Source organism: Myotis davidii, unplaced genomic scaffold (genome assembly GCF_000327345.1).
Source record: "Myotis davidii unplaced genomic scaffold, ASM32734v1 scaffold18, whole genome shotgun sequence".
Taxonomy (NCBI): Eukaryota; Metazoa; Chordata; class Mammalia; order Chiroptera; family Vespertilionidae; genus Myotis; species Myotis davidii.
The window spans coordinates 8,578,130-8,602,454 of NW_006292696.1; the positions used below are offsets into that span (position 1 = coordinate 8,578,130).

Below are 24,325 nucleotides of genomic sequence, written 5' to 3' on the forward strand. Positions count from 1 at the left end.
TTTTTGGATGCATGAAAGAAGGAAGCAGAGGTCATACTCTTAGAGCAAAGCCCAGAATGAAAAACTAAAGAATTAAGATTATGTACATGCACCTATCATCTTGCTGAACACTCAACATGAATCTTCTCTTAACACTTTAAGCACCAAGCCTGTTTTGTTTTCCTTTCTGTTTAGCCCACGTTACCCGATTTCACCGATATGCTGGCGGCACCAGTGACTGACCGGTCCGGCGGAATGTATAGTATCAGTCACCAGTGACTGACATGACAATTTAGCATGCTAGAACATGAACAAACAGATAAAAACATCAACACAACAGACATTCTGGCGTCTAGCCTTAGTATTTTTCTAACCAGAACATTAGGAGTCACACCTAGATGTGACAGATTTCCTTCAAAAAGTTAAATTGTGGAGGAAAATCAGTTTTGTAATCAGCATCTCAAAAACAAGCCATGAGTAAAAATGACTACACTCTGGAGAACATGGCCACGGATCAAGACCTTGGAATGTGAAGTATTTCCCTCCTAGAAAGGGGAAACAGCTCTTACTAAATCATACGAACAGCAATAAAAAATGACAGGGGAGGGGAGGGATGAGAGGAAATGTTCAAATTCATGTCCACTTTTCACCATGCCGCAAAATATTAAAATAATGAAACACCATGGTCCCAGGGGAACACAGCATCTCTGCAAATCAGCTAGTTTATAGTACCCAGAGCTGACAAGGGTAGCTTTGTGGTTCTAATACTTTTGGAAAACTCTGAGGAGGACCTCTACCCTGCTGACCCCCCCCTGCTCATTCAAGCCTCTCTGAAAGGATGTGGGAAATGCCAGGCTTCTGAAATGGTGACTGGTCCTTAGTACACATCTGTGTCTGAACAAGAACCCCTCTTCCTCACTCACAAGTGGACTATCATCTCTGCTATGTCAGGCCCTGTGCTTGGCATAAAAGAGGAGAAAACCCCCAAGTAATAGACTCCTGGGATTTATGTGATCCGAAAATGAACGGGGCAAGTGTTGAAATGTTAATACACTTCTCCCTTCACCATAAGTCCCTTGACCTCCAACCCAGCAGCCCTCCACATGCCTGCTGGAAATAACTCATACCTACTTATAGATATCTGTGGATGATTACACTATAATTATTGTTATTTTCATATAATGTTGCTATAACATTTCTTTCATTTATATTCAGTATGTTGCAGGATATCAAAAGTTACCTGAGCTCTGGCTGGTGTTTCTCAGGAGTTAGTGTCAGCACAAGCACCAAAAGGTCTCAGGTTCAATTTTCAGTCAAGGGCAATTACCTGGGTTGCAGGTTTGAACCCTGCCCCAGCCAGGGTGCGTGCAGGAGGTAACCAATCAATGCGTTTCTCACATGTGATTTTTCTCTTTCTCCCCTTTCCCCCTTCCCTTTTGCTCTCTAAAAATCAATACAAAAAATATCCTCAGTTGAGGATTAACAAAAAAACAAACTACCTGAAAGGAATTTCTATCCCATTCACAGAAAGTGGTGGTTGTGGTAATGACAGCAAGTATTTATATACAGTGGGGCCTCGACTTACAAGTTTCATTCATTCCGTGACGGAGCTCATAACTCAAATTACTTGTATGTCATATCTTAAAGTGGACGAGTGAGACACGTGATGTTGGGCTGATGTTGTGGTGTTCAATGTGACGTTCGCTGCGCCAACTAGCGGTGGGGTATCTGAAGCTGGCTCGTAACCCGAATTTTAGCTCGCAACTCAAAGCAAAAAAATCGGCCAAGAGATGGCTCATATCTCGAAAAACTCGTTAGTCGGGACACTCGTAAGTCTTGGCCCCACTGTAGGCCTTCTACCAGGCACTTCATTGGTTTAATGAGAAATTACGTTATGAGGAAGTACTATTATTTTCCGTTTCACAGGCAATGGCATTGAGTACCCTGCCTAAGATTACACAGCTTCTGACAGACCCAAGGCAGCCTTTGCATCTAGGAAATCTGGCTCAAGAGACTGTACTTTCAACCGTGTGCTTGGAAAGTGGACGAGATTGCCTTTCATCAATAAAAGCCTCATGTTGTCAAGCACAACCGGCGACAAAATGTTAATGAACGCTCAGACTATCTATCCATTTCCATCTTTTACACTCACAGGATGACCCTCACATTTCTACAACACATTCTCACCAAGCAAGCACCATGCTTCTATATTTCACCGGAGGGGCATTGGGAGGGATTGTTCCTTCTGGACTTGCTCAAAAGCTTTTAGGTGCATCTCTGTGTTGGAGGGCACTAAGAGACACAGGATTACAAAATTATCTTAATTTTTTTTTGAAAGCCCTGGCTAAAGCTTGATATACATTATAATTACAAGTTTTTTAGTTTGTATAAAAAGGAAAAAAAGTGATAACAGCCTAACACTTTAGCTATGGAATATCTGGTTTTCCTTCTAAATACTCAGTACAGGATAGAAAAAAATTTTAAGAAGCTTTAAGTCATGATTTCCGGTTAAGACTCAGATATCTAAGGCAATAAAAGGAGATCAACCATCTCATTCTCATGATATAAAGAAAATTGAAAAAATAATTCATGTTTAAACCAAGTTTTAAGACCAGGCATTTTTAAACAAGCCTGTTCTCAACATCAGTTTTAAAAAAATGTTTTACAAGCAAGTGTCCAACAGAAGGCAGCCTGTAAGTTAGACAACATATACTACAAACATCTCATTCAGTTGGAAAATGAGAATTTTGACTCACAAATTCAGTATTTTGATAAATCCTGATACCATTTGAGTCTACAGTTTCTTCTTTTACTTTACACCTCCCCGCAACCAATCTTTAATTTGTGCCAGAACATAGGAATCTATAAGAAAAAAATTCAAGTTTGGTCATTAGTTTTTTCAGAGATTAATTAGATGCATGAAAATTTTGTTCAATTCATCCCAAGATGGACTTTAAAGACATAAAAATTCTTGTTTCCTACCAAAGTGTGGTACACAAGATCTTAGAATTGTATTCTAGTTCTCTACCTGTGTCAAGGCACGTTTGTTTTCCATTACTGTACTGACATTAAAAAAAAAGTACACAAATTTGAAAATATGGGGCAATTGTGATGGTATGTAAATTAAGTTTTGAAAACTAATGTAATTAACTTCATAACAAACAATTTAAATGGATTCCATATTCATAAATGTGTCCAAGCCCAGCCAATGTGGCTCAGTGGTTGAGCATCAACCTCTGAACCAGGAAGTCATGGTTCAATTCCCGGTCAGGGCATATGCCTCGGTTGCAGGCTGAATCCCCAGTGCGGATCATGCAGGAGGCAGCCAATCAATGAGTCTCTCTGATCGATGTTTTTCTCTCTCTCTCTCTCTCTCCCTCTCCCTTCCTCTCTGAAATCAATAAAATTATCTTTTTTTTTAAATGTCAAAAACAATTTGTCAGTGAGAGAAGATGGTTTTAATCTAAAGAGCTACTCTTAAAAGAGTAATGGATAAATACAGTCCCACTAATTCACCTAAAAAGAGTTGAACTGTTTCTCTTCTGATCCGTGTCAACTATCCATGATAAAGACACCAAGACATCCTGGAAAACCAAAAATATATCGACCACCTAGATCAGCGGTTCTCAACCTGGGGGTCGAACGACCCTTTCACAGGGGTCACCTAAGACCATCGGAAAACACATATGTAATTACATATTGTTTTTGTGATTAATCACTATGCTTTAATTATGTTCAATTTGTAACAATGAAATTGGGATTCATCACAACACAAGGAACTGTATTAAAGGGTCGCGGCATTAGGAAGATTGAGAACCACTGACCTAGATGATCTCTGACTTTAAACTTACTATTCTTTCATTTAAAATGGCATAACATTAATTGCTAAAGCTTTCATTTTTTAATTCTACTCACTTTGTTGGATACAGTAATTGCACACAAACTATACATACAGAATATGAAGAGCCTATTAACTAAGTCAGAACTAGGCAAAATTAATGAAGCTTAGCTGATTTTGTTGTTTTTCCATTGATTTTTTTCAGAATGGAGGGGAAGGGAAGAGGCAGAGAAATATCTATGTGTCTCTCTCAAATTGATTGGTTGCTTCCTGCACCTGTCCCGACGGGGCCAGAGATCAAGCCTGCAACCAAGGTACATGCCCTTAACCAAAATGGAACCCACAACCCTTCAGTCCGCAGGCCAATGCTTTAACCACTGAGCCAAAGCGACCAGGACAGAGTAGCTGTTTTATTTTCTCCTAGCAATGCATGGATGACACCAGACTAATGTTCTATTTCTGAATTCCCTATCAAGCATTTCAATAGCAATAATACCAAAGCAAACCCTAAATTTCCCCCACTTAAAAAAAAAGGGGGGTCTTCATTGTCCCTGAAAATTCCCTATTGGAGGCCATCACCTGGCCCAAATCAAAACATCCTGAATCAAAATATTAACTTTTCTAGACATTTGCCAGTTTCTGCTATGAATCCTTAACAAAAGTGAACTAATGCAGAACGATAGAGAAATTCAAAATTTAAAAGAAAGCTAATTTTAAATGCAAATCAAAGGTTTTCTTAAAGTATTTCCAAATTCCAATTGTTATTCTATATAAAGGATGTATATCTATCAAAGAATGTAAATGTGTATCTTTCCTTCCACAGAACCAATATGAAGCACAACCTGAGAGAGGTGGCAACTCAGTATTTTATAAATTAGAAACTCGCCCACTAAAGTATAGTTGATTTTGCTAACAGTTCCATATTCTTTGTCTGCAGTTCTTTATAGCTATAATCCTGTCTATTCTACTTAGTACTAATCTAAAATTACTATTTATAAATTTTCCCATCAAAACCACATCAGGACACACTTTCAAATCATGAAAATGGACTTCAGACTAGTGAGTTCTACTTTACTTCATCATCTAGGTATCTGGTTCTAATTCTATAAATGGGTTGAACAGATATTCTTTCCAAATGAAGTCAGCTTTCTGGCCTGTAAATCCTAGAAAACTAAAAGGGGGGAAAAACTCTAATACTAAATTTCGGATAATTTCTAGAAATAATTTCATCTTTGGCTTTTACAGCTCTTACTTCACTTGGTTTCTCCCCTTGCTAATCCTGTTTTAGCCATTTTACTCAGACCACTGCAGACCTGGCCCACACCTCGTTTTCTCTCTGCAAAGGTAAAAATTACCCATTTCGTTATCTCCATGCAAGTAAATGCTCATTTTAACAATTGAAAGAAAAAAGGGGTTGCAATCACTCAATTCTACTCTATTTCCATCTGCAAATTTAACTGCTTCAGAAATTTCTATTTGAACAGAACATTACTATGCAACTACTGAATTAGTATTCAGAAAATCTTTAAAACTTGTTTCCCTATTGAAACTTCAGATGAAATGACCAGACTGCCAGTTCATAATGGCATGATTGGAGATCATGCACATTTATGATTGTGCTTCAAGCCTTCCCTCAAAGGTATGGACTACATAAAATTCTTTTTGTACTCAACAAATATGACTGTTTTCTTTCTTTTTCCTAAGGCTTCTGAAACCAAATTTGGTTTATGCCACAAAAGCACATTTGCCAAAGCATTTGACTATATTAGCAATATCACTGTCAAAACCACCATTTTCGGATGAAACTCACCTGGGATCATTATATGAAGCCTTGGAATTACATATTTCAGGTGACTTTATGCTCCCTTGTTTAAATCTGAACCTTGGATACTCAAACTTTCAAAAATATCTGAACAGTTCGTTAATCTGAAACAAATACTCAGAAAATCTTGAGATACTTCCTGAAAACCCTTCAATCATGTGAACTTCTTTCAACCTGTTATCAAAAATAAATTGTAAATAGTTGTTTCTGTTTGCAGGAAAGAATATGTTCTATTCAAGTGAAACATCTTGTTTTTTCAATTGTGTGTTTATTATAATCAAAAAGCATTGACTGAGTTCCCCAGAAGAAATTCTACTTTCTTTTGCAGAAATCAGTATATAAATCATAGAAGTCCATAACCTTAAGGAAGCTAACATGAAAACTATTTATTTTAAATCTCCATTAATCTTTTCATTATTAATTCCATAGTAACTAAGGTATTTCAAATTGGATTACAAAGAAATCCATGAAAAGTTGCTCTTTAAATATTTCAAGTTTCCCAAAGTGTCAAATTGACATATCAAATTTAAAAGTTAGACACAAAAAGTATGAAAGCAACATTACCTTGGGATAAACTTGCCTTCATAGGCAATCTGATATATTTTCCACTAACAATATAAAGCTAAAAATGGAAAATAAAAAAATCGAATCTTAGGGACATATGGACCATGTAGAAAAACGATGAGCTAAGTTACCGGCCCCAAAAGCAATGATACCTGAGGCACTAGAGCCAGAAGAGACTAGTTGTAATTACTCAAATATTTTTTTTTTAAATCAAGCACATGAGGAAATATTAAGGCTAGAAATGAAAAAAATAAAACCCATACATTTAGGAGAAACTAGCAGAAGGGTCAAATCTAGAAACATATTAGACCTCTATACTACAATATCTCATTTTAAGATTATCATCTATGCTCAGATATTATATTCTCCGATAGGGCAAATAAGGAGTAAGTTTGATTTTTCACCTCCTCTACACAGTTACAAAGATTAATTTTCTACCATCTTGAAAATTTTCAAAGCTTTTTGAGAAACACACACAAATAATTTGGATTTAGTCGATTTTATTTACAGCTTGTTTTTTTACATTTCAGAGCATTACACAATTACATTTTCTCATTTTCTGACCTGCAAACTGATACCTTTAAACAGAAATATGTTTTAAAGTTATCAAATTAGGTACATCCAAAAGGCAATAATTACACATATGACAATTCACAAAGTGTAATTCATCAGAACATATCCTAAGAATTTAGGAACAGCCAGTCAGGAGTAATCTGACCAAATTTAGCAACCAACTATTTACATATCCAAAGATAAACAAACCTATCTGAACTCCCAAACCAGAAGTTTGAAAGTTTTTGTTAAATCCTCGTTGAACAAAGGAGAGAGATGATTCAAACCTAGCCAGCCTTGACAATCTTAATCCCAAACACTTGAGCTATTTCCCCAGTCTGAAACTGAATAGCAAGCATCTGTTTGTCAAACACCTAAATATCAAGCTCTTATACCATTATGCACATAGAAAGGTTACGTGTTCATTAATTTAAAAACAAGTAGTCATTAAATATCCACACTATTTCCCCCAGCTCAGCAGCCCTTACAACAATCCCAAATATGCAACCTGTGTCACACAGTGACAGGCTAGATTCTATTTATATATAGTATGTATGTATATACACACACATATTTATGTGTATATATGCACACATACACACAGTACTAGGTACAAATGGCAAAAGTCCCTGCAAAAATTCATTTTCAGTTGAGGCTATGGCTCCTGTGCCTTAGGGTGGTTTTAGACTTTAAAACTGAAAAATACTACTAAAATCTCACAACCTTAAGACAAAATTTGATTGTTCAGTTTAGCTTCTCAGCCTAAAAATGGCTATAAGGTAAGTTTTTATTTTAAAAAAAGCAGCCAATGAGTTCAATTTCTCTCTCCAATTTGGCCAGGCTATTTTGCAGAAGGTACTCCTAACTAGACTAGAAAAATCTGTGGTGCCTTTCAATGGTTCTTGCCTACCTTACTGTCCGTGTTCACGTTTCAAATTGAGTCAACAGAGCCCGTACTTCCGGGGTCAGCTGCTTGGCAGCCTTAGCTGCCTCTGTGATAGCCTTGCGATATAGGCCCTTTCTCTTCTTATTAAAGCGTGACTGGAAGTTTTCTAAAAAGGGGGACAGTTGCGATAGAGCAAGGAAAGATGTTGTTGGAGACCCGAACCATGAAATACGGGCCTCCTGTCGAACTAAGAGGCCGTTATCTTTCCGACTCACAGTTATAGTAAGAATACGGGCTGGCCACCAAGGGAAGCCATATATCTTGGCCCAAACAATGTCCCCTACACAGATGGTCCTGCCATCTGGTGTGACGCATTTAGAGACGTTTTTGGAAAAGACTTTCATTTTCAAGGAATTACTGAGCTTTTTCTCTTCCTTTGAAGAAGAGGATGTGGAGGAGGTGGAAGGTGCATGCATACTGCCTGGAGGAAAATCAAAGCTTTCAGAAGAACTACACTCAGAGTTGGAGGATTTCAAATCATCTGTGCTATCAACGCTACACACTGACGCACTGGAAGAGTCAGATTTCTTTTGATTTAGGGTCATGTAAACAGAGAGATTGCTTTTGCTGCCCTTTTTGCCCAGTGTCTGTGGTTCCTGCTCACCAGGCACAAGCACTTCATTTGTGTCCTGAACCTCACTGGGGGCCTCTTCAGGGCCTGCTGAGGGACTCTGATTTTCTGAAGGGGCCTCACCTGCTGAGCGGGTAGAGGTGCAACGAGACTGGGGCTTAGGTGCCAGCTTGCCACTCCGCATTTTCTCAAGTCCCGTCTTCAGAGAAGAGTCATTTTCTTCATTCCTGTACCTCTGTGGTTTTAAACGAACCCGGGGTGGAAGGGAACCTGAGCTAGGATTCTGATATCGACGTGTGAAATGGACTTTTGAATGTGCATTTCTGGATGCAGAGGTTTCACTTTGCTTCTTTTGTGCCTTTTCTTTGGCAATTTTCAACACTTCCCGAGCTTTTGCATGATCCATGTTCTTACTCTGGAGCACTTTTTTAGTACTTAACTGAGCTTTTGATGTATTCGCCTGAGCAGGAACTTTGACTACTCTACCTCTGCTGTGAGCAATATTTGAAACCTTAACCACAGCATTTCTTTTCTGGCTTTCATTTTGGTTTTTCCCATCCACTTTATGGTCAGCTTTCAGTTTTTTGTTCACAGTAGTTACGCTTTCATTTCTCCGTTTTCTATCTTCATATTTAGAAGAGTCACTTGCACTACTACCTTTTCTAATTTCTTTTTTTTCAGCAACAACACTGTTTTTACATTTGTCACACAGGACTTGCCTGGGTCGTAGTTTAATAGCATTCATTATTGAAGTAGATTCTTCCCTGTACATTTTTCGTTTGGGGCGCTTAATTTTCCGAGGAGGTGGCTGAGGTATCGATTGGTTATATGTGTCCCTGATAAACAAAGGGGGAGGGTAAGGTGCTCCTTCATGGAAGAGTGGTGGTGGTTTGGAAGTCCACAGGTTTTCAGCCAAGCTCGGCTCAGGTGGCGGGACAGGAGAAGGGTCGTCGGGAACAGCACCATTCACTTCACACTTGACTTCTGTCCCTTCTTGGAATGTATTACTTTGGAGCTGCATGGCTTCCGGCTTATCCTTATATTCCCTTTTGGGAAATACTGTCACAGGGATCCCGTGGGGCCCAAACCTTTGAAAGAAATGAAAGAAAAAGAAAGCCATTAAGTTAATGGCTATAATACAATTTCTTAAACAATACCTAATATTTACTCACATAACCTTTCCTGAAAAGTATTTTACATTAAAGAACAAAAATAAAAAACCACTGACCACCTCCTGCCCCAAAATCCCAAAGCCCTTCATATTTTATAATGGTCGCTCTAGCCAATGCCAGAATAGTTGAACTTATTTAGAACAGACCTTTCCAGTCTTGAATCAGAAAGGATACTAGATATCTTAGTATTAAGCATCTGACTTATGTTCACTCAAATATACATAACATGTCCAAGCAAATGCAATTATAAATTTGTAATATACTTATCTTCTTCTGGTTAAGATAGCTTTCAAAAGCTTCAGAAAACAAATTCAGCCTTAGCTACCCAAAAAATATTGAATCTGTAAAATCCCATTTCTACTTTATTAATCACTTAAGTTCAAAAATAGTTGCCCCTTTACTCTTACATCCCAACTCTATTTTTTTAAATATATTTTATTGGTTTTTCACAGAGAGGAAGGGAGAGGGATAGAGAGTTAGAAACATCGATGAGAGAGAAACATCAATCAGCTGCCTCCTCCATGCCCCCCACTGGGGATGCACCCACAACCAAGGGAAAGCAGACAGATACAGAGCTGTGGATCCCTACCTTTTTAAAATCACATCACACAGGGTGGGTCCCTAGCTGGTTTGGCTCAGTGGATAAAGTGTTAGCCTGCAGACTAAAGGGTCCCAGATTCGACTCCAGTCAAGGGCACATGTCTGGGTTGCAGGCTCGATCCCCAGTGGGGGGGCATGCAGGAGGCAGCCAATCAATGGTTCTCTATCATCATTGATGTTTCTATCTCCCTCTCCCTCTCCTTTCCTCTCTGAAATCAATAAAAATATATTTTAAAAAAAATAAAAGGTTGTTCTAGTAAAAAAAAAAAAAAATACAGGGTAGGGAAAAAATAGGTTTATAGTTTTAAGTCCAGGAAAGTTTATTTTTATATTACTTATTATTGAAACAGAGTTTATTCTTATATATTTATTGTCTTTTCAATACAACTGTAAACCTTCTTTGCCCCACCCTGTATTTTCACATCATAATCCAATAAAAATGCTTTAAATATAAATGTTTGCAACTACACCTACATAAATACACACACTCAAGTAAAAGTTTCACTGACTACTTAACCTTATATTATGTGATACACTAGTCACACGCATCAAATGGATTTCAAAGCTTACAGGTCCAGACCCAGTTTGCAAAGCAATGGCATGGAACACAAATTTTTATACTATTCTCAATTTCTAATAAAACAGGGTCAAAAATCTTGTTTCTTATGTAGAATTAGAAATAACTGTGGCTTAATCTGCTGGGGCTAAACATCAAGAACCTTTAAACTAAACTCGCTATCCACAGATTCCTGCACATAAAAATAAAGTCACACTATCAAATACGTACATGTTAATTTTAAACACTATTTGAGTCAAATAGCATTAAACACAATCCTATCAATAGAGGTAACATGCTAATTGACCCTCACACCATCGCAAAGATGGCGGCACACACAGCCAATAAGGAGGGAATATGCTAACTGACTGCCCTGCCAAAGATGGCGGCACCCAGTGCCCTCAGCCACACCGGGGCAGCAGGTGTGCAGCAAGGCTCCGCACACCCGCCTCCAGAGTCCTCCAGTCTCCCAGCCCCCCAGCTGCCCAGGGCCAGCCCAAGGCGCAGGCAAGCGTCAAATGGTGGCTGCCCGGGGCTCAGGTAACCAGGGCCGGCCAAGGGTAGCACTGCCAGCAGTGGCAGCAGCAGCAGAGGTGTGCCTTCCCCAATCACCGGGTCACCTCCCACCCCTGAGAGCTCCTGGACTGTGAGAGGGGGCAGGCCGGGCTGAGGGACACCACCTCCAGTGCATTAATTTTCATGCACTGGGCATCTAGTACAATTTATAATGCCAATCCTTTAAGGCAGAAATGCTTAGAAACCAAGCATTTGCTTCAGGTAGTCAGGCAGAACCAGACATTAGATGCAAATGTTTTATATATGTCTGTTTTCCTAGAGTCTTTGGTTCTCAGATTCTCCAAAATGTCCTTATGTCCCCCCAAAAGGTTCAGAATACCTTTGCTGGGAAAACTTCTTGACATTAGTAACTCATGACTAGGCTGTAGACACTCCTAAAATCAGGCAACAGAAAGAGCCAACATTATCAGGATATCTGGATCTAACATGTAAATAGTTTTCTTCCTAAAGTCTTTATTAGCTTGGCTACCACAAACCAACAACTTATAGCAAATACTTAGAAACCACAAAGGGAAGAAGACAGCCTTTTTTTTTTTTTTTAAATCTAAGGTAGGGCAAGTTTGGGTCTGGGCCAGTCCACAAAGGACACCCTTCTCACTAAAATCAAACTTTGCAAAAAGTGGGTTTTTATTCTAGCATTGCTGCTGGTCCCTATTTGCTTCCTGACTACTTACTGCAAGGCACTTTGAGCATTTAGCCTTTTCTAATATATAGGTGCTCAATAACCAATTTTTTAAGATGCCAGAACAGGAGAGGTGATTTTTAGATTTTAATGTAGAGCTACATAAAACAATACAACTTATCTGAGGTACCAACGATTGCATAAGTGGAACAAAAAGATGTTTCTCTCTCTTCCTTCCTCTCTAAAATCAATAAATTTTTTAAAAAACTTTTAAAAAGAGCCCTACCTGGTATGGCTCAGTGGATAAGCGCGTCGGCCTGTGGACCTAAGGGTCCCGGGACAAAATTTTGAGGAGGGAAAATACTTAGGCTTAACAGTTATTTTGTGTCCAGGCAAGAGAAAAGGGGCTTCACCCAGCATGCTGGGCGGAGGCGCAGGTGGGGCTGCAGGAAGCAGGATGCCCCGCGAAGAGGGGTTCAGTGGGGAGGCAGCGGCCCCACAGGCGCAAGCTCCTAAGAGTGCATCCAGGGCCAGGCTCTTGAGGCAGCCTCTGCGCAAGTGAAGGCCCTGGTTAAGGCAGGCCCTGATGTGTCGCTCACCGGACAGGAAGCCATCTTTATTCTGACACGTGGAGACTATTGCAAAAGACGCTTACTGCTGTTCTCAACAGGAAAACGCTCCAGAGGAGAGATTTGGATAATTCAATCAAAGCTGTGGATGAATTTACTTTTCTGGAAGGTACTTTGGATTGACTACTAAGCTGGACACATGAGTCTTTACCTGCATCCTTCGGCTAGCCCTCTGCAGGCCTCAGCTTTGAAGGACAGAGTCCTTGGAAAGTCGCACATATATTTTCCTGTTCTAACTTTATCTAAGCCAGAATAATCTGTTAGCTTTTCGCTACAAGGTGTTCCATGGCTGTGTCTTCCATTTCTGTCTGGATGCAACTGCTGCTGCTTGAGGCAGAGGAAAAGAAAATGATTTTGTGTTGGCTGCTTAAAGAAGGACAGGGACCAGAATAAAGATCTCTGATCAACTTAAAAAAATAAAAAGAAAATCACTATGAAAAAGAATCCTCACCTAGAATCCTATGTAAAGGTGAAACAAAAGTAAATGTGGAGTATTTAAGCCAGAATTCATGATGTGACTATTATAGGAAGTAGGAGGATATTTTCTATTATTTGTGTTCCACTTGACATATGAATTTTACTGATGATTCTGGCTTTGATTAAATGAACCCTGTTTGCTCACTGATAAGCTTTATAAAATTATGGTACTTGGTCAGAGATTTCTAGCATTACCAACCAATCCTATACCTAAATAGGTATCCCTTCTTGGAGTTAAGCTCATAACCATCATCCAAATCCCCTTTCCAAAGGAATACCTCAAAGAAAACTAAAAATGTTACCAACTATTCAATTTTTTAAAAGCCAGACATATTGATAATCCTACCTCTTATTCTGAAACTGTTTTTTTTAAATGCTGATATAGTGTTCATCAGCATTAACTTCACAGCAACATCAAGCAACTCATCTCTAGAGATGAGTTCTTTTCCTTCCTGTTTACAACAGTTTTATAGTACACATGATTCTAATTCTGATTGTTGCACACTCCAACTGCAGGAGATTCTTTTTAAAATATTATACACTGAAAATAAAGCAACAACAAAAAAGGCATTGCAAACTTTTAGGCACACAGAGGTCCTGGGGAATTCAATGCTCAGGGGAAAAAAGGTCAGGAGGGTCCTTGAGATATGCCTCAGTGTTCTGGCTGGACCAAAGCTCTCTCCAATACAAGATCAACCTAAGACAAAAAGAAAACTCCTTCCCAAACTTCTTTTCCCTTAAAGAATTTACAGTAAGAAAAAAAATTATCTTCAATTAACTTAAAAAATAATAGCCAGATTTATTTCATTTCAAGGATAATTCCTTAAATTAGCAAGATAAACCATGGAGGAAGGAAAACTAAAGCAAGCTTATTTTGGTTCACAGTTCATCTCTGTGACTGGATATATCCAAATTAACCTCAGCACAAATAAAATTCAATAGCCATATGCAACAGAAAATTTTACAAAATAAAAATGTAAAACTATACCAGTGATGGCGAACCTTTTGAGCTCGGTGTGTTGGCATTTTGAAAAACCCTAACTTAACTCTGGTGCCATGTCACATATAGAAATTTTTTGATATTTGCAACCATAGTAAAACAAAGATTTATATTTTTGATGTTTTATATATTTAAATGCCATTTAACAAAGAAAAATCAACCAAAAAAAACGAGTTTGCGTGTCATCTCTGACACGCGTGTCATCTCTGACCTTTTCCCTCAAAAAATTAAAAATACAAGCCAGCTGAAATCGGTTTGGCTCAGTGGATAGAGCGTCGGCATGGGGACTGAAAGGTCCCAGGTTCGATTCCAGTCAAGGGCATGTACCTGGGTTGCTGGCACATCCCCAGTAGGAGATGTGCAGGAGGCAGCTGATCGATGTTTCTCTCTCATCGATGTTTCTAACTCTCTATCCCTCTCCCTTCCTCTCTGTAAAAAATAAATAAAATATATTTAAATAAAAATACAAGCCAGGACATCCACTCCTGGGTAAATATCCAAAATAATTGAAAACAAGGGTTTCAAAGAGATATTTGCACAACTAAGTTCATAGCAGCACTATTCCCAATAGCCAAAAAAGTAGAAACAGCCCAAGTCCTCACTGAGGGGACAAATCGATAAACCAAATATGTATATAAGTTTGCATTATTCATCCTTAAAGAGGAAATCCTGTCACATGATATAACATGGATGAACCTGGAGAACATTATGCTAAATGAAATGTCACAATAAAACAGATACTATATAATTCAACTTAACTGATCTAAAGTAGTCAAATTCATTCTAATGGGAAAAGTAGAATGATGGTTGCCAAGGGCTAGAGGGAGGAGCTGTTTAATGGGTATAGTTTTAGTTTTGCAAGTTGACAAAGTTCTGGAGATCTGTTTCACAACAATGTAAATGTGCTTAACATTTACTAAACTATAAACTTAAAAATGGTTAAAAGTGTACATTTTATATGTTTACCACAATTTAAAACATTTTAAGTTCGGTGAGAAACAGTATATTTTCATAGTAAAGGAATTATTAGTGCAAGAAAAGTAATAGTAACTACACTGGGGAATGACAGAACACCTTGACCTGAGAGAGAATCCAAGTGAGCATCCCCAATGAGAAAAAAGACTATTGTGTGCCTGCAGATAAGGTACCCTGAGAACACAACACTCTGAACCCAACCCACTCATGAGCAAATGTAAGACAAACCTCAATCGAGGAATAGTCCCTATTACATATGCTCTACTTGATATTGCAACTAAATGCAATACATGATCATTTACAGGAGGAAAAAAGCTTTAAAGGACATTGGAAAATTTGACAAAATAATGAAATATGGGCTGCATATTAGATAAAAGTACTCTATCAATGCTTCCTGAATTTGAAAACTTATTATATTGTGGTTATGTATGAGATTATCTTTTATCTTAGGAAATAAATGCTCAAGTATTAAGGGGTAAAGGAAGAGGATGGCCCTGGCTGGTGTGCTCAATGGTTAGAGCAGTCTGCACACCAGAGTTTCAGGTTCGTTCAATTCCCCATCAAGGGCATATACCTGAGTTGCAGGTCTGATCCCCAGACAATGGCTCCTGCCAGGACTCGTGCCAGAGATAACCAATCTCTCACATGATGTCTATCTGTCTGTCTCCTGTCCTCCATCCTCCCTCCTGCCACCTCTCCAAAAAAAAACACAATGAAAAAAAAAATATCCTCAGGTGAGGATTAACAAAAAATAAAAAATAAATTTAAAAAAGGAGGATGTATGTAAGTTAATTTCAAAGAGCTCAAGGCAACAATCTATACTAATAAAGGGGTAATATGCTAATTAGGGCAGATGTCTTCCAGCCGTCCATCCCGACAAAGCTACAGTAGCTGCAAGGCCCGGGGCTCAGGCAGCCTTGGGTTCAGGCAGCAGCAGTGGGGTGATGGGGGCAGCACCTTCCTCTGATCAGTATGGTCGCCTCCTGCAGAGGGACACCCCCTCAGTAGGACACCCCCTGAAAGCTCCCAGACTGTGAGAGGGGGCGTCCCAGGCTGAGAGACCCCGCCCCGGTGCACAAATTTTCATGCACCAGGCCTCCAGTGTCTCTATAAAGAATGATAAAGCAAAAATTAGTGAATCTAGATTGAGTTTATAATATTTGAAATGATTAAAAATAAAAATTTTAAACAAGTTTTTAAAAAAGTTTATTACATTTAGCTAACCTTAGTTCCACCAAAACATTTAAGCATATTAAATTTGTCCTATTTTGAATGTAAATAGACAAAATGCCAGCAAACCCACCTCAAGTACTGTAAACACAAAATCTTTATTTTGAAAACAAATATGCTAATTGTAATAAAAAACTAGGTCCCAGCCTTAGACCCAACTTCAGGAGGTGAGACTAGAATGCTATCGTCATTACCAAGAGGCTCCCAACTTCAGAGGGAAAGAAACCACTGAATCGTGATCAGGCACTGGGCTCTGCAGGACGTGGACTACACCTATAGGGCCGAAGCTGATCAGGTGAGGAGTGAAATAAGGAATGGTGGTAACCAGTTAAATTAAACCCTAATAAAATAAAGCATTAAGCATGTGGGTGTAAGCCAACACAGGACCAGAGGCAGCCCAAGAGTCACCAGTTGGCAGTGTGATTCCCTCCTCCATAAGAGGCAGACAAGGATTCAGGGGCTTAAATAAGCAATAAAAGAAAGGTAATCCTCTGGCAGAGAGAGAGGAGTGTGTTATAAGGTTGGGTTAGCGTGATGGAGGGGGAATACTAGTCTCAACAAGACAAGGCCAGTAAAAGGATTGAAAGTACCTAAATTACTATTAAAAACTTAAGCTCAGCCCTAGCTGGCTTGGCTCAGTGGATAGAGCATCGGCCTGGGGACTGAAGGGTCCCGGGTTCGATTCTGGTCAAGGGCACATGCCTGGGTTGTGGACTCGATCCCCAGTAGGGGGCGTGCAGGAGACAGGCAATTGATGATTCTCTCTCACCACTGATGTTCTATCTCTCTCTCCCTCTCCCTTCCTCTCTGAAATCAATAAAAATATATTTAGAAAAAACTTAAGCTCAGCTATACTACTCAGGTCCCATCATTTAATAAGTACAAAGAGCACAAAAAATTTCCTTTCCTTAATTTTGAAATGTGTCATTCTCAAAAGGGAGCCATTTTCGATTAAGTTTTAAAAGAATACCGGAAGCAGAAAGACTGTAAGAACAATTTCCCTATTAAGATTTTAACTTTCTCTTCATGACAAAGACCAAAATTTCCTCATAAAGCCATCTGTCCCAGGAGTCAGTGAGAAAAACCACTGATAAACATCTCCCACCTTCCATTTTGCAAGCGACTCCTAGTTATCTCATCCTTAGTAAAACATCATCTTTCCTTATTAATTTAAAGAGATTATATTTTGCGAGTATTACCTGAAGTTTCTATAGATTCTTTCGATATTTTAAAGATTCAAATTATACTATAGCCCACAATACAACAGGGTCTAGGTTGATTGGCTATTCAAGCCAACCCATATTAAGTGACTATATTAGCTGTTGTCACATTCATCCTAGTTCTACCACTTAGTAGCACTTACAGCAGTATGTGGTGTGCACTATTCTAAATACGTACTCATCTACATTAACTGAGAATCATCACAACCACCCTATTAAAGTGCTATTTCTATCCCCATTTTATAGTTGAACGAACTAAATAAAGAGGGTAAGTGATCTTCCCAAGAACACATGGCTAGTGAGCAGCAAAGCCAGGATATGAATCTAAGCAGTAATCCCCGTCAGGTTCCTAACTACTGCCTCTCCTGATCCTCTCCCCCACCCCGCTTCCCCACTAAGGGAGCAGAGCAGCTGTCCACATGTTCTTTTCTGAATTCCATGGATGTAGACGGGCTTCCCAATTCATGATTTTTCTTGTTTGCAAAAGATAATAAGCACCCTATTGTCAAGCATATCAATATTTCACTAGTGAAATGAAGAACCACACTAAATGGGACAAAGAGATCTAATAGCCTCACATAATTTCAGGTCACGATAGGTTTTGCCACCAAAAAAGTAACAAAAATTTCAGTTTTCAGAGCTTTAGGATGTTAATTGCAGTTAAGTAACTTGATAGAATTGTCACCACAATTAAAGAATATACATAATAGCTTACTACAGGACCTACTACACAGTAAGTAGGCACAATATATAAGAACTATACTATATTAAAATTAAAATGTATTAAATTTTATTAATTGTAAGTAAATGGATGATGTTCTTAGTTAAAAGCCCCAGGTATTACGAGGACAATCTGCAAGGTCTATGAGCACTACAATAGGTGAGAAGGGAGGATGACTTTAGCAACATAAAAACAAAGCATACACCAATTATGAACAAAATACCAGTTAAAACCTTTTTAAATTAATGGGTGGGGAAGGCAGCAGCATAAAAGTCTTATAGAACATCTCTCTAACAATAAAAATTTACTCAATCTTTTAAAAAGTCTATTCAATCCTCTTATAAAATCACATGTAGCTTTGGAAGGTGGGGGAAGAGAAGTTAAACTCTAATAATTTAGATTTCAAGCTCCCAATCATGTACCTTCTAATGATCCTCTTAAAAAATTTACCTTAATGGTCTGTGTCTGTGTGTGTGTGCGGTGTGTGTGTGTGTGTGTGTGTGATTGAGAAAAAAAAAATTTACCTTGACAATTAATGGAAACTATAGAGAAAAACACTTATGCTTCAGTCTTTTTGAAAGCAAAAATAGTAATAACATCTGTATAGTGTTCAAATCATAACAAATTATTAAATAACCACACAAAAATGATAATGGCCACAAAAATAGCAAAATATATTTCTCGGAGCAGACACATATTGACTCACATTTTTGTATATCACTTATTGCAGCAGTTCTCAACCTGTGGGTTGCGACCCCTTTGGGGGTCGAGTGACCCTTTCACAGGGGTCGCCTAAGACCATCGGAAAACACATATATAATTACATACTTTTTGTGATTAACCACTATGCTTTAATTATGTTCAATTTGTAACAATGCTATTACAAGCAGTTTTAAGTTTCCTATGTTTCCATTATCATTTTTATGTACTTTCAGTATTTCTTTTGTTATTATGTCCAATAGTTACCATTACACAACAGTTTAAGTATGTCAACAGATGAACTTTTTAAAAAATGGAATGTAATCCATTTATATCCCTATTCCTATCCTATATAATAAAAGGGTGTTATGCAAATTGACCCTAACAGCAGAACGACTGGGAATCAGTGGTCAATATGACACAGACCACCAGAGGGCAGACGCTCAATGCAGGAGCTGCTCCCTGGTGGTCAGTGCGCTCCCGCAGTAGGAGCTCTGCTCAGCCACAAGCCAGGCTGATGGCTGCCAGTACAGCGGTGGTGGTAGGAGCCTCTCCCACCTCCTTAGCAGCGCTAAGAATGTCCCACTGCAGCTATGCCTGCTCCCTGCTGGCAAGTGGACATCCCCCAAGGGCTCCCGGGCTGCCAGAGGGATGTCTGACTGCCAGCTTAGGCCCAATCCCCCGGGGAGCGGGCCTAAGCCAGCAGGTGGTCATTCCCCGAGGGGTCCCAGACTGCAAGAGGGCACAGGCAGGGCTGAGGGACCCTCCCGAGTGCACAAATTTTTGTGCACCGGGCCTCTAGTTTTACAATAAACAGGTTTTCCAGCAACTTACTGTATGTTAGTCTTTAAATTCCTTTTCTAATGCAATCATTCAACACTTAAATTCTGATCTTGTGCTCTAGGAGCTCCAAATCTGACTACTCTCAAAAACAAGTGGGGCTCCAATGTTGCCAGGGCCAGGCCAACCAAGGCAAAAATGAAGGATACCTAATCTAAGATCCAGGACCATATATGAAGAAGAAATGCCATTTCCAAAATGCCCAAAGAGGTCACTAAATTGAACTGGAGCAATTCACATCTTCAAAGCAGCGGCTGTTTCCTGGTTTAGTGAGGAACAGGTAGCTCTGTCATTTCTACCTACCAAAGTAACAGTCCCACCAAAATCATAAGCTAAAATAGTCGTGATAAAATATAGTTAAATGTATTAGAACAGGATTGTTTTCAAACCTTAGAGAACAGTCTATCATTCAAAATATCACTGTCAATACACCTACTAGTATCTGTCATCTATATTTTAGGCAATTTATTTAAATCTCCCTTTATCTGTGAAATGAGATTAGAATTTAACTTCATTGGATGTTCCAGAGTAAAATGAAACAATGTATACAAAGTACTTGGCGCAATGCCTGCATAAGAGTGGGAAATAGAGCCCTAACCCGGTGGCTCAGTTGGTTGGAGCGTCTGGTACACCAAAAGGTTTTAAATTGGACTCCTGGTCAGGGAACATTTGCAGACTGCATGTTCCATTCCCTCATAACCATCGTGGGGTGCATAAGAGAGGCAGCCAGCCAATCAATGTTTCTCTCTCATAATCAATGTTTCTTCTCTTAAATCAATGAAAACATAAGCCTGTGTGAGGATTAAAAAATAAAATAAAAAGAGTGGAAAATACATAGTAGCTACTATTAATTACAGAAAGTAAAGCTTGGCAACCTTCTTAGATGTTGGGAATATGCAGAAAAGTATACTCAATTATTCTAAGAGGTCCAAGTTTTCAAAAGCTGAAAAACACTATTCTGCCGTAAAGTAACCATACAAAATTGGACCAAAGGTAAAGAGGTAAAAATTATGGTCTCTCAAAATTTCTAGTGGGCAACCAGACTTAAGAAACTATTTGCAAGTTTAGTTATCAGTTCTGTAATAAGGATTTATATCTGCCACCTAAGTGGCCCATCCCCAAATGTATTGCTTTTTTGTAATTACATCCATTTGAAATTAACCAGTAACTTTTAAAACAGGTTTAACAATTTATCATTCTGCTATTTTGGCAAAACAATCCTTCACCCTCTAAACAAATTATCTCCAAATATGGTCTGAGAATCACCTTGTTAAAAATGCAAAGTGATGGAGAGGAGCTCAGAAATCTTATGTACATTTGTTTTGAGGCCCACTGCCCAAAAGTGTTTAGCAAAAGCATTCTATATTAAATCCACCCAGAGTATAACTTAACCTCCACTCACTTTCTTGCAAGATCTGTCACTAGGGCAAGCTGTGTTCTTCTGGTAATGTGTGCCTAAATTAGTTTGGGAATTTAAGAACAGGGCGAATAAATATAAAGAAATAAGGAAATGCTTTATAGGCACAAATAAACCACTAAGGACATCTTTCATTCTCTATCAATGTGAAAATAACTGTCTTAACAGAGAAGATGAGCACATGCTACAACAACCTTTTTAAAAGCCCGACACACAAAAGTTTAATCTTAGGAAGATTAAACTTAGTTGCATTAAGAGCACAATACACAGTGAAGTATGGTCTTATTTACACACAAAAAAAGGTTGAAAATTAACCTCATTAAATATCCCAAGTCCAATAAAACATGCCTGACAGTTGGTATAGAACACATCTAGTTATCCAGTTTATAAGTTTTAGTTATAAAATTTAATGCCATGATATTACAGGATTCTTTACACTCAGATTCAAACTAGGCTTTTAATATCCAACAACTAATCACTTCCAAAAAAATCACTTCAGTCCAACATGCAATCAAAGTGCTAGCTCCCTCTCAGTACAGTACATGTATACTAGCATGGTACTAAGTGTCCCTACAGCTGTCTGGGCCAGAAAGTGATCAGCACTTTCCTCCATGCTATTTTACTGTGTGAGGCCTTTCTCAACACCTCGGGATATGATCAGAATAATCACCAACAAATATTTAAGTGTTTCAAATATGTACAACTCCACATAACCCTTCAAGCATACTACGTGAGGGCCTAAAATCTCAACCTGGATGTTTAGCATAAGCTATTGACACCACTACTCACTGCTTCACCAGAATGGCTGTATATTTTTCCCACCAAAAGTAGGGCTATTGCACCATAGGTTTCATGGTCTCTGTAAAGAAAAAAAATCATTGTCTTGGTTTATATTTTCTTAAATAACAAATAAATTTTCTACAAATTGCTTTAAGAACTTAGAGAAATCTGAAGTTTTCTAAAGAAATTACTTCCAATTCTTTTATGCAACAATACCACTTACACACACAAAAAGACAACATTTGTAAAATGTTGTGATCTTCCAGTTCTGAACTACAACCTTTAATAAACATGCATCACAAAATTAAAATGCACAAGGGCCGAAACCGGTTTGGCTCAGTGGATAGAGCGTCGGCCTGCGGACTGAGGGGTCCCAGGTTCAATTCCGGTCAAGGGCATGTACCTGGGTTGCGGGCACATCCCCAGTGGGAGATGTGCAGGAGGCGGCTGATCGATGTTTCTCTCCCATCGATGTTTCTAACTCTCTCTCTCTCTCCCTTCCTCTCTGTAAAAAATCAATAAAATATATTTTTTTAAAAAATGCACAAGGATTTTTAAGCATTAGCATTTATTTCATGATTTCTTAATTTATGTCAGGCCCAAAAAATGGAATTCAGAAAGATTTTTCAGGATTTCATATAATTATTTTTAAGATATGGAAAACAGTACTAAACAATTTAAATGATCCCTCTGCATAGACAGAAACCATAGGTCCCAGGAAAATACTGTCCCTGTTGAGGAGGCTGAGAAAACTCTTGCCTTTGCCGATAATCTTGACTGGTTAAATTTTTCTGTTTGGAATTACTGAAGTTGGAGGTGTATTTAAGGGATAGGTCTAAAAGTTTGCCAGTAGGCAAGAGACTTCCACATCATTTCTAATGACGCAGAACAAGGGTTCCCAGGACTGTGGTTGTCCCTTCAGTTCACTCCTGAGGGAAAAGAACTATTTTAAAAATGTTATGGAAATGCATCGGAAAAAAAAATTCAGAATATGGAAAATTCTACCAAACTATAATTTAACAAAAAAACTACAAGCGAATAAAAGTAGTGACAGAACTGCAGAAGAAAAATCTTATGAAACTTACCAACCAATTGCAATGTATAAACTTTACTTAGATCCTGATGTAAACAAAACAGATGTTGACTGCAATGTTAATTTTAAGACTTATCTGTGAAATTATAACCCTAACTGGATATGATACAAAGGATTTGCTGTTATTTTAGGTGTGGTAATAGCAGTACAGTTTCAGTTTTTAAAGTCTTTACCTTTTTGGAGATCTATACTGAAATACTTATAAATATTTATTTATATTCTAAACAAGTGGTATGTTTAGAATTTCTTCAAAATAATCCAGGAGGTGGACATATGATGACACAAGTTTGGCTAATGGTTGAAAAATATCGAAGCAAGGGTAATACATACATGGAGGTTCATTTCCCATAATAAAAAATTAAAAATTATGGTACAATCACTAATTTATTATTCTATCCTAAAATAACCATTAAGACAGTTTAGCAACTTGAAGTAATGCTTAATATAGAATGCTAAATGAACAAAATGTACCTGTCAATATTTCAAAAGCATAAAATAAAATACGTCCTGGAAAAATTTTTTTTAAAAGTATAATGTTAAGGAAGAAAAGGAAATACAAAAACCAAATTAAATTTGTGGGTTAATTGATTATTTTATCTGCTAGTATTACACTACTATCATTAGACATTGCTAATGAATTCAAAAGTAGTCAAATAATTTAATCTACCTAAGAAGGCTGGGTATAAAATAGTGAAGGAGCCTAGAATAAACTAGAGAATGCATGCCTCACCTTAAAGGCATTTATAAAGTTTCAAATAAATACTATGCTACATAAAATCTGTTCTAACCAGATATTCAAATACCCTTACTTTCAGGGTCATTTATTGGCCAAAGCAACCTACATTGAAGAACGAAAGGAGGAAGAAGTATCAATCCAGGATGAGACAGGAAAACCAGATCACTGGTCACCCTATTCACTTCACACACACACACATAAACTGAGGCATAAAGTTTGTTTGCTTTTTTGTGCTTAAGTAAACTGCAAAAAGTCAAAATGATTTAGCCTCAGAAGAACTGGAGACTAGAGCCCAGAGGGACAGATTTGCCCAAAGTCAGTGTTAATTGGAGGCCAATACTAGAACCCAAGAAGCCTGACACTGTCCAGATTGAGCTACTACTTACTACCACTTTCTTTTCTTTTTTCAGTTTAATTACGTGTGTCCTGCTCACTTTTCCATAAAGAGATTCTCTCCAAAAATGTGTTCTTCAATCAACTTTAAAAATAAGACCAAAAAATAATATAATACAATGACAGGAAAGTGAAGAATGTCAAATGCTTAACAAAAGGAGACTTTATCAATCCATGTGTATGTGAAATCCTCTACTCTACGATCACTTTCTATATGGTAAACAACTCTTCCAACTTTAAAAGATATTTCTGCACCATGCATAATATTAGAATAATTGCCCTAACTGGTTTGGCTCGGCAGATAGAGCGTTGGCCTG

The 24,325-nt window shown here is 38.2% G+C and overlaps 1 protein-coding gene and 1 pseudogene across 1 annotated transcript in view; one reads left to right on the forward strand and one right to left on the reverse strand.

Annotated features, from left to right (window-relative positions):
* Positions 1-24,325, reverse strand: part of PWWP2A (PWWP domain containing 2A) — a 34,127-nt gene that overhangs the window by 4,989 nt on the left and 4,813 nt on the right. The window contains exon 2 of the mRNA XM_015565665.1: positions 7,666-9,360. Within this exon, the coding sequence (XP_015421151.1) occupies positions 7,680-9,360 (1,681 nt within the window). The 3' untranslated portion in view covers positions 7,666-7,679. The remainder of the gene's footprint in view (positions 1-7,665; positions 9,361-24,325) is intronic.
* Positions 12,162-12,844, forward strand: LOC102757245 (annotated as a pseudogene).